This window comes from Fistularia commersonii, chromosome 2 (assembly GCF_037954325.1).
Source record: "Fistularia commersonii isolate RoL2024-O1a breed Wild chromosome 2, RoL_Fcom_v1.0, whole genome shotgun sequence".
NCBI lineage: Eukaryota > Metazoa > Chordata > Actinopteri > Syngnathiformes > Fistulariidae > Fistularia > Fistularia commersonii.
Genome location: NC_141285.1, coordinates 19,367,316 through 19,378,753, shown reverse-complemented (window position 1 = coordinate 19,378,753; position 11,438 = coordinate 19,367,316). Strand labels below are relative to the sequence as shown.

General features: G+C 40.0%; 1 protein-coding gene across 2 annotated transcripts; it reads right to left on the bottom strand.

Annotated features, from left to right (window-relative positions):
- Window positions 1–350: 350 nt before the first annotated feature.
- ubac2 (UBA domain containing 2) lies at window positions 351–9,526 on the bottom strand. 2 transcript variants are annotated; one of them, XM_086171818.1, is made up of 10 exons: window positions 9,389–9,526; window positions 8,621–8,745; window positions 7,934–8,053; window positions 6,817–6,923; window positions 6,069–6,192; window positions 5,009–5,056; window positions 4,691–4,799; window positions 3,693–3,835; window positions 3,361–3,507; window positions 351–2,329 (listed from the first exon to the last, which is right to left on the bottom strand). In XM_086171818.1, the coding sequence occupies exons 1-10, from the start codon at window positions 9,417–9,419 to the stop codon at window positions 2,222–2,224; spliced, it is 1,062 nt and encodes a 353-aa protein (XP_086027944.1). In that variant the 5' UTR covers window positions 9,420–9,526; the 3' UTR covers window positions 351–2,221. The 2 variants fall into 2 exon arrangements, with proteins under 2 accessions (XP_086027944.1, XP_086027945.1); XM_086171819.1 differs by lacking the exon at window positions 9,389–9,526 and adding an exon at window positions 9,020–9,158.
- Between the last annotated feature and the right edge of the window lie 1,912 nt (window positions 9,527–11,438).

Genomic DNA, 11,438 nt, shown 5'->3' with positions numbered 1-11,438 from the left:
AGAGAAACGTAAGTAATTTTCATTGTAAATAATTCAATTTGGATGGTGATGCATGATATGCATTCTATGAATTCGAGAATGACGTATGGAATCAGCGCCTTAATAACATCTTGAATACTTGTTTAAATTTTTTCAAGTAAACTGAATCAGATGTGGGGAGAAAATATACAAACTGATATATTTACAGTCTTTTTCATCTACGTCCGGTGGCTAAATACCAGCTGGATATTTTTAATGTACATGTGTCCATTGCAGATTAACATCTTAACATTATACAGAAAATACAGTTGCCTTTTTCCCATTAGCCTGAAAAAGTGCATCATCTTCAAAATGAATATCTTCTATACAAACACAGTCATCAAGTTGATTTATTTCACACACAATTTACGACAGTTGTCCATGCAACAACTCCCTCGTCACTTTATATACTATCATATCACTCTTGGAACACATACAAAGAAATCGAAAGACTCAACTCGGCGTCATATATTAATATTATTATGCACTAAAATACAAAACTATATCAATTTTTAACATCAACACATAGTGGCTGCAGTATTACTCCTCTTAAACGTTTATACACACAGACTGTAGTGGGTACTACGCGGTGCATAGTCTCCTCTGAACTCTTGTCTTAATATTGCATAATAAATACCGATAAACCTTTTAAGACCTGCTATGGTTTGAACATGAGTGGAGTCAAAACTCACACTCAGTTCAGACTGTATAAATAAAATCTGGAGGTATGTATATATGTGTGACAAGATGACAGAAGTATGAGCAATCAGCCCCCCGAAGAGGTCCTGTTGACATTGCTGGATGTGATGGATGAAGAGATACATTTCGCCTCACAGCCCCTGAGATGGCCCAGGCTCACCTCACCTGTGTTATGTCAAACTGACCGATCTAGTCCTAACAAGGTACTTAAGACCGTCAACTGGGACGAATCCCATTTGAAAAGACTTTGCTCGGTCGGCTTTGTTAAAACATCACACAGAGGAGAAGGTTGAGACCTGCAACTTGTCGGGAAACACCGCCAGGACGTGGCAGTTGTGCAGTGAAATGACTGTGGCGTTCTGATTTACAGATTTAAGTGTGCATTTAGACCCATCGTGTTCTAAAAAGGTCGATGAATCTCCAAAAACTCCGAAAGAAAAAAAGGCTCACTTGGGGTGTTTTCTGGGAAAATGAAACTTTTCCAAATGAAATACAGACATAAAAGATCTTTCACTTACAGACAAGGACTTTGAGCTGATGGGTATTTCATTTTCAATGGGACTCCAAAGAAACCAGCGACATGTACAAATAAAGCCATTTTCCAAATCAAAACTTGGGAATTGAATTATTTTGAATACATATGTTTTGTCAAAGGTGGCTAAATTTGGCCGTTCATTTGGTAAACAACCAGACCATTAATTTCCAGATCACTTTGGAAAACAAGGCTGCATTACAAGGTCATGTTTTTTTTCTTTTCACTCCTCTCTGAATGATCAAAAGAGCAAATGGCCTGCAAAGGATCATTATTTTCTTTTTTCACTGAGGTGTCCTCGGACTTCACGTCTCAAAGACCTGCTTTTCCAGATCCATTTTCTACATCACACAGTCTCAGACCAGTTAATAAGATTAGGCTCACTGGTTATGCCGAAGCTTTTTGAAGAAGAGCAGAAGTAGATGAAAGTGGAAATATAAAAAAAAAGGATCCGTGTGGTGGTTGTGTAGGTTTTTGGCTCATGTCAGAGCTTCAGCATCAGTTCTGTTTTTAAAGAAACAACCCACTTCAGATTTAGTCTGCAGGACTGAAGGCGGTGCTTCTATGTGCAGCTGGAGAAGCTCGGACCTTTTTTTTTTACTCTCTTTTCCAGGCGACCCCCTTGAAGTTTAAATCCACTCCATCTGCCTTGAGCAACAGCGCCCATTTCACAACGACAATCACCGACGGAACGCTTTGACCCAAACGTCTCCCATTTTGTGCTTCACACTTCTTCATGTAACAACAAGCATCTGTGCTCAGTTCATGTCCACTTAACCAAAATACTGCCTCCAGGAGCAGTGACTCCATCTCCAGATTGTCTGTACAAGATCTGTCGTCCCCTCTCTGTCTCCGGGTATTCATTTTTTTTCCCGACACGTTATCCGTTTTGCTTTAAGGTCCTTGGCTTCGGTTGCTCTTCTCCTGCTGCTTTCACGTCTGTTCTCACTGAGTGCTCTCTTTCTGTGTGTCTCAGTGCTGCAACAGGAAGTTGGTTGCCATGTTGATGTCATTGTTTGAAGCTCTGAGGGCCTCAAGTGCATCAATTCTGGAAAAGCCCATTTCTACCAACCTCGCAACCTATCGTACAAGACATTGTTAAAATGAGCCAATAAAGAAGAAGCAGACAAATACTTGTTGGATAAAATCTGAGAAAGCTATTACAATAACATTTTAACTGAACACACGTAAAGATAGACAAGAACATCGATTTCTGGTGGACCAAAGCCAGAAGTTCATCTCTACTGATCCAAACTCATACAGGCTTTACTCTGTGATTATCTTCAGATTACAAAAAGCAAAGAAAAATATTATGTACATATTGTAAATTCTTATGGTGACTTTATATTTTGAGGTGCATATATAAGTTTATATATTCTATGTGTTAATGCAAAGCAATTGAGATGAATCATGTTACAAATATATACTGATCGCAAAGGAGATTGTCATTTCTCTATTTTGAATCTCCTGCCGGCTTCCCGGTGCCATCTCAATTCCTAAAATGAATCTTGAGATAACCAATATGTGGAGCGTTCCAAAAATGTATTTGCCCCTGCAATGTGATGAACACACAGTAACTCAAAGTGGGCAAAATATGCAGCAGGTTAAAATTCTGAAAAATATGACAAATTGAAAATGAAGTCCTCATATGTGTTTGACCATTGACTATGGACTCCATTTGGAGCGGAGTAAAAATACAAAGTAAAGAGAGAAAATAATGTTTTGAATGTTAAGAGAATACTAATATTCACCCCACAGCAGAAATGGCTGCTTCAACAATGCGTTCTTTTTTTTTCCTGTGATTAAATATTTACCATCATGCAATTGTAAGTGTATGATTTATTGAGAGTGTGGCAAGCTAATTTATGTTGTTAAAAGACTCACATCGCCCATTCACTTTCGTCACATCTGGCTACATTGTCATTCAAGTAAATAAATCATCGAGGGCACCGTGAATTATAATCTGGCACGTCATATACATACAGGGATTTGCAGCTCGACCGCACGTCACATTGTTGTGTGACCATTATTCCCCCCCCAAAAATAAACAATGGGTAGGAAACTATTAGAAAGTTAGGGGGGGGATCAAGAGGTGAGAAAGAGCCACAAACCTGCTCCTCTGCCACAGGAGAGTTGTCCAGTAGCGGTGCCTGGGTTGGAGGCTGTGACTGAGCCTCGGGCTGGGGCTGTATCGGGGGCCGGTTCTGTCCTCGATGTCTCAGCGAAGGGAACAACCTGGTCCACTGAAGCAACCCGCCCTGCACGCAGATACGGAGTCAAACTTAAGCACTTGAGTAGTCGCATAAAAAAATGATTAATGCACTATTTTTAAAATAAATGTTTTTAAAATTACATCAACAGGTAAGGCCGCACACAAGTTCCCTGAATTTGTATGCAATGAGACCGTGCAGGCATCAAGCAGGCATAGGGTATGGGTAGCTACCTGTGGCTGGTGCCTGGTGTTCCTCCTGGCCTCGTTGTATTGTGCCAGCAGCAGCTGCTGGTCAAGCAGGTCCATCCTTTGTTCCCTTTGGATGTCCAACGTGGCTCCCATCCCCAGGGGTGTTTCACTGGTTGGTTGGGAGCCTTGGTCATCAGAGTACAAAATGTCAGTGGTGTGGGATCAGCAGGTTTAAGAGAAAAAGCTGTGCGCTTTTCACACTGGGCTATACATCCAGGGGCCCCACTCTTTTCTCAAATTTATTTTTCATCACAAAAACTCGTGGTCAGAGCAGATGGATAAAACTGAAATTTAAAAAAATTGGTCCATGTAGAAGTGCTTACAGGCCTCCATGCTCCCTTTGGGTTATAGTTATACATTTTTTCCTGTCAAGTGTTATACAGATTCTTCCACAAAGAAATAGATGAAGAATATCTTTCAGGAATTCCACAGAAATACTTCACATATATAGCACATATATTGAAAAAGGGTTATTTTAGTAGATACGGTTAACTGGCTTCACATTTAAGGTATTCTAAGTGCTGTGGTCCATAAACAGAATAATTTCAACCCCAATATGATTCACAACTCCTCCCACTATGATGATAATACTGTCCATTTGCAAACGCTCTATACCAAAAGTGGGGTCAGGACCCACAGAAAGTTGTGAGACATAGCTGAGGGTCCATAAAATAGTTTTCAGTCACCAAATCAAATGTATAAAATCTTAAGAAATTGGACAAATTAGAAAGTGTCACTTTTTCCCTCCTTTGCTTTAAAATAGTGTAAAATTGATCCATTTGTTGAACACCTTACAAAAGGTTCCCCCTAGATACGTTTAAAAAAACAATACATATGGCTCTTCCAAGATGCTAATAAATCAAGTCTGAAATGAGAGATTATTAAAAGCTGACGTTACAAGATTAAACATTTACAAATGTAGGGCGGGGCAAAATGAATGACGTTTAAGTTTGGAAAAGAAAGGGCTGGTCGGGACTTACTGGAGAAGAGGGGCTCCAGACAATACTGTCCAATACGACGGACCCAGGCAGGCATGAAGAGGAGCTTCTGCAACTGGAGAACATTGGAGTGGTACAGTCCACCTGAGATCTGAAAGTCATATTTAATAGGGGAAAAAAAAGAAGAAATAATAGTTTATATACTGTTCATATACATGAAGGAACAACAAAGTATCAGCAAAGTGAACGATGAAAAAAGTTATATTGAGCAAAATTACTTTAATGGAAAATGTTTCCCAACAGTTTTCACTACTGTTAAAATATTACTGAATGCATGAGAAAATGAACTTTAACACTTACAAGTCCACTGAGTGCTAGTAACCACATGAAGGGGCTGGAAGTCAACAGCTACAGTGCCAAACAACATTCAGGAAGACAAGGGGGGGAAGGAAGCAATTTTTAAATAGAGTGAAAATACAGTGAAATACAGGATTGTTAAAACTTTTAATTCAAGACTCCCCAAAGACTCACAAGGTTCACACAACTATTTAGCAAAAGATTAAAAAACAAATAAATAAATACTGCCCAGTAGTATACCGGTGAGTTAGCACACTTTCAGCTGACCAGCAACATAAATGTAGGTGAGATTGTCTGTCCAGAGATTCCAGTAAACTGCCTTGCTCTGCATTTTATCATAAAATGCTGTGCTGCAGCAGGTTTTGCCATGTGCGCTGCAGACACTGCGGCAACATTAACAATAAATTATGACTCCGCAACGGACATCAGAAAAAGGGAGTTTCCACAGCTTAAATGATTCAAACTTCCAGCCGGGGTGCCAGAAATAACAAGGTTTGACCACTACTAGGGCTTTTTTCAAGCAATGCTTCAAATAAAAGTAATGTTAACAGGACTTGGATTTGCACTTTATGAAAACGTAAGTCTCTATCTTGTCAAGTAGCTCATCAAGTGGCTTGAAAAATTTAAGCTTTCCCGAACTTTTGACTTTGCTTTGTCTCTGGTATGTGGAGTACTTGCAGCTGTCACATGCTAACTTCCTCTGTAGAGTCCATTGCTGATGATGATTAACCCGGGGCTTCAAATACTAACAATGCATACCGATCAAAATGCTGCGTACACTAAGTTCCACACACACGTCAGGATGCACAAAATTCAATTTTGCTTGGCTTTGCACATGAGAATGTGCAAATGTCATGTGTACTCTTTCCTTTGATAGTGCCAAACTTCAATTTTTGGGCGTGCATACTTTCCCAGTTACAGGCAAATGCCATCTTTCAGAATGCAAACCTTCGTAAATGAGGCGCCAGATCATTATTTTCAAAACCAAACTTACTTTAATGACAAATATCCTGTTCAATGATATCTAGCTAACAGGCCAAATATATGAAATGCAAGGATTTACCTGCAAGCCAACAATGTAAACCAAAGACTTGTTAGTGATGTGGATGTGGCCCCGGACTTGGGTGACTGGCATCGGGGGAATGGAGAGATAGAAAGGCACAAACAGAGAGAAGACGGGAGCGAGTCTGTGACAGAATGGAAGTCAAAGGAATGAGCTTGACAGGACAAGAAATATGAAGAATTTCTGTGGTACACATAAGATGCCACACCACTGACTGAATGATGGTGATGCTTTGAATAGATTTATTTTGTTGGAGGATTAAATAGGTCTTTTAATACCAGGGGCCGATCAATTACCTAAAAAAAAATAACATCACAATATTTAGAACAATCAGATCGATATATTGTGTATCACTACATCAAACATTCTGATATATTTCACTGTTTATTTTCTTCGAAAAGTTGAATATTTATCTTCTACAATTTCTTTGGCAATGTCAGAATCAGAAAATCAATTTCTGATTCACTTGAGATTGCTTGATACTTTTTTAACAATTACCTGATTACCTGTTGATTTTTACAGTATTTTACAAGACAGAAAAACTATCTGCAACCAGCGTGAAGCTATACTTCTGTCTGTTGAATTTATTAATACCAGTGGCAATGCTTTCATTACTTGAGCAGCACAGAAAACAAATGCCAAGCTTTGGTACTTGAAGTAAAAAGGAGTGTCAACTGTTCAGTATCTTTGGAGACACAAAAGAATGTAGTAGCAACTAAAATGAACCCACTGAAGTCATACTACTCACAGCCCAGCAGGCAGTTCCTCAACCTTGTAGTCAAACAGAAACTGGAAAGCCTGGGCCAATAGGTAGTCCATCAGCGCAGAGAGACACCAGCTTCCCAGCAGGAAGGACTAAGATAAATATGATCACCCAAATTAGTGATTGGGTGAGGCAAATAGAGACAAAAATATTGTTCTCTCAGAAACTTCAACCATCCCTTATTTTCAAGCATACACTCTTTTTGACAAGTGAGCAAGAACACCTGCATGCCAAAGGGGAAGTTGTTTTTACAAGACTGTTTCATATGAACATGCCATGAAGACCCGTAGAAACCCGATATACTATAACTTTTCAGCATTTGTATCAATTCATGTGTCATGTGTTTAATCCAACCCATAGCTCCCTGCGGCTTTGGAAAATAAATAACGACTATTTAATTTCAATTAATTATCTATTAGTTCCTTTATTAATTGAAATTCTGTATTTGAAGATTATGGTTGTCTTGTAGCACTAAAATGAAACTCGTTTGATTCGTGTAGCTCAAATTATGCACCACAATAACTAATATGTGTCACCTGCCGGCAACGCCGGCACACATATTGTGACACACATATTAGTTAACCAGGGAAAATTAATATTTAGATTGCCTATCAAAATTGCAAATACATATTTCACAGTCTTCAGTGAAATAGACCTTTTTTTAATTTGTGGTAACAGCTCATTGCATGCGGTAGTACATGTGATAAAACAGTGATGGCGCATGGACACAAACAGAATTTTTTGGTTTGCTGCAGGGGGATAATTTAAGTTTTGGTCTTTAATTTCATAAATCCAAGGAGGACTCACATAGACACTGAATGTTTTATTTGAACGTAACAATCTTTTTTTTAAGAGTTCAAAAAGTTCTTGCTACATGCAGAAACAGAACTTCATTTTGTCTATAAGGTTAATTAATTTCATAACTGCAACTCACAATAGCTTTTATACAAAGCATAAAGGGGGTAAAAAAAAAAAACCTATATATATGCATTGTCAAAAGGGTTTCGTGGCTCATAGTGTTTTCATTTCTGTAGGAAATGGGTCTAATTGGATTTCTAAAGTTGCTGACCCTTGGTCTAGTCATTCAGTGTTCGGTACTTACAGCAAACTTCCCCGTGCCGAACCTCCGCTCAAAGATTCTGAAGTTATAAAGGAGTAAGCTGCTACAGAAGGTGTCCTTTACGTCAAGGCAGACCAGCCTTCCACACAACAACCTCCATACCTGAAGAGGGAAAAGAGGGGAAATCAAACCCACACACCTATTACACACACTAAAACTGACCAATTCAGGAATTGTAATATTTATTCTTTTGAAAACCTACAAATTTTTCCCGAAAAAAAGTTACATCACAGGAATGAACATGTGGCATTATGTATACTCTAAATCTATCATAGCAATGCCTTTAAAAAGTTGAATATTAAATATATGTTGTTTTTGTTTTGCTAATGAAAACAGGTATATATATTTGCACATTGTGCAGTGTGATAATTTTTTCAAGTACAAAAAAAAAAACACCACATGGAGACTAAAATAAATTAATTACAATGCCAATAACTGAGTTCAGCAAGGGCAACGAAGCTGACTGAACTGTTTTGTGTAGCTACTTGTTTTAACTGTGCCTTGTTATGTCTCCTCACATATTACAAACGTTCTTTATTCTGATCATCTTTAAACACATATATATAAAACTGTCATCTAATTTCAGTATTAATAGACTTCTATCAAATCTCACACGCTCAAAGATATGTGGCCTAGCAGGATCCTGGTGCAGGAATGCTGGAGACCTACCTGCTGCTGCTGGCAGACAGCCCGCAGGTTGTACACGAACAGATCCTGGTACTGTGGCAGCAGGGTGAGCATCACTGTCAGCCCATTGAGCACCAGCAGGAGGCCCTTAGACAGAGGAGCCTTGTCTAAAACACACACACACACACACACACACACACACACACACACACACACACACACACACACACACACACACAAAATTCAATGACATGCTGACGTTCATGCTAGAGGGGCTGCACTATTTTCTTAGTATAGTCAAGCTCCTCTATTGACAGACATCATTTGTTGACAGTGTCACTAATTTCAAACTACTTCGGCACCTCGAAGAGAACGAACCAAAATGTATTTAAGGCGAAATTGAGGTTGTTAGGTCTCTAAACGCGGTTGTAGAAGACATACCTAGGTCACAATGTATGAATGACAACGCAAGACTATAGTGAACAAGCAAAGCTAGCAGTAGCTGTGTCTGTGGAGGTTCTCAGTCACCCAGGTCATGATTAATTATTGTCAAAATCTTCTTGTCGAAGCAACTTGACTTTATTTTCTTCCCTTGAAGCTCAAAACTGGTGGTTCTTTCTGAAAACCCCCCACAGTCCGTTCGAATTGAAGAAGCCTCTCGGATGAGAGGTGAAACGTCTTCCAGGGAAGAAAATCAAGTCCTGTTGCTACAAGATTTTGACAAGAATTAGCAGTAGCCGCTGACATCAGATGCGTGGAGGGATCCTAACAAGCTCTGCGGAAGTTACGCGTTCCAGCCGGACTACTTACAGAGGCCCCGGGAACCGGTGGTGGTAAACATGGCGTGAAGATTTATTACACGACCCAGGCGATAAGTTAGGTCACGAAAACGTGACCAAGCTACCTACGAGAAGTTAGTCGAGGGATCCATGCTGTGCGGAGGACAGGGTATAAAAAAAAGGAGGGGGGGGGGGTCTCGTACGGAAGCCCTCCAGGTCCAAAAATCCTTACTACGCAGTAAGGTGATGTTTATTCAGTGACCAGCAGAGGTCGCTGTTGGTCTTTGTTGGGGAAGCGCTCACAAAGAACCAGGTGGCATAAGTGCTTATTTCAGTGATGTTAAAAGATTTCCGCTTAATCCTTCAAACTGCACCGTGTGTCTGCTTGCCACCGTTTCCCGTTTCTAATTGCCGCTTGGAATTTAAATATTGCAACCTTAGTGCTTTAGTAGGTCGTCTGGGGTGTGATTTTCAAGCTCATGGTGTCAGAGGGGAACTACACAAAGCCACCGACAAAAAAGGAAAAGTCACTGAATAATATATAAAAACATGTGACGACTGAATGAGAACAGAAAAGGAACACAGTATATCAGTATAATTCAGGATAAAATAAGTGCAGGAATAATAAACCTCAAGGGATATGAAAATTAACTACTCTGTTTGGAGAAAAAAAACTGCAAATGTGACTGAAAATGCATAATTAACCTCTTGGGAACTCTGTTTCCTCTGGATGAGAGTGTCTGATCTAGCAACAGCAGAAAGCCTTAAGCTGAAACTTAGGGTTTGGTTTGGGCTACTTGATGCTTTGGTCAGTCTCCCTCAACAACTGTTATCCTCAGATAGATTATTCCAAGGCCCTACAGGCCCTGGAGTCCCTCTCTGGTCATTTTTGATCTTGAGTCTAGTCTTCTATGACCATGTGTTCAGTTTTATCATGCGTTTACAATTTCACCAAAAGGTGTATCCTGTCTTTTAAAACAACTTTCTTACAAAAGTGGAGGCCGTGTTAATTTTTCCTCAGGGCGTTGTGGATGCTGTGCTGCAGAAAGTCAAAATGAACACTTTTATTTGTCTGGTTAAGCACATGCAAATCTTGTCAAAGTCTACCAGTACCATAGTACCGGTTTTGTTCACGTCACACAGTGCTTGTGTGAGGTTCAAGTACATTTTAAAAGATATGGTGAACAGCTGTCTAATCGTCTCCACAGATGCAGTGGTGCGTTAGTTCTCATTGGTTAGTTCCTACCCATTAGGTCTATTTGTGTGCTGGTGGTCAGATGTGACTGCAAAGCAGAGCTCAGGAACAGCTTGCTAATTGTGTTTCAGACCTTCTCTGTCACTGATGTAGGAGTAAGGTCTAAAAAAGGTTGCTTTGCCCCTGTTCTCAATCAAAGATAATCAGATTAAACACCGCAGTGAGATGTGTGTATACATGCGCGTGTGTGCGCGTATGTGTGTGTGTGTGTGTGTGAGAGTGAGTGAGTGCTTACCAATAAAGAGACACCAGATTTGGAGACAGCCTTGACTCCTGCTGTTTGCTTTGTTCATTAAGAGGAGATGAGCAGATGGTTTGCTGGTCTGTTGTGCAGTACACACTTACGGACAGACCACACACACACACACACACACACACACACACACACACACACACACACACACACACACACACACATATGCATACATACATACATACACTCTCTCTCTCTCTCTCACACACACACACACACACACACACACATGCATGCTCAGTCCTGTCACCTTAGCTTTATCCTCCATTTATCTTTTCCATTACACATCTCTCAGCAGGACAATGCTAGTCAGTGAATTGTGAATGCATGTGAGAGGGAGCGAGAGGGGGGGGGGGACACAGAGAGAGAGAAACAAGGGAGAGAAACAGGAGTGCAGGGCTGAATGAAGACACAAACCTTTTTAGTCCAGACAGCGACAAAGGTGGTCATCTGAAAAGCTGGTGACTCATTCATACGTTTACTTGTGAATCATTGCCCTTTTCTTGTCAGACATCCTGTAAATGTATGCCAATAAACACATCTGAACTGGAAATGATCAGTATCATATGTCAC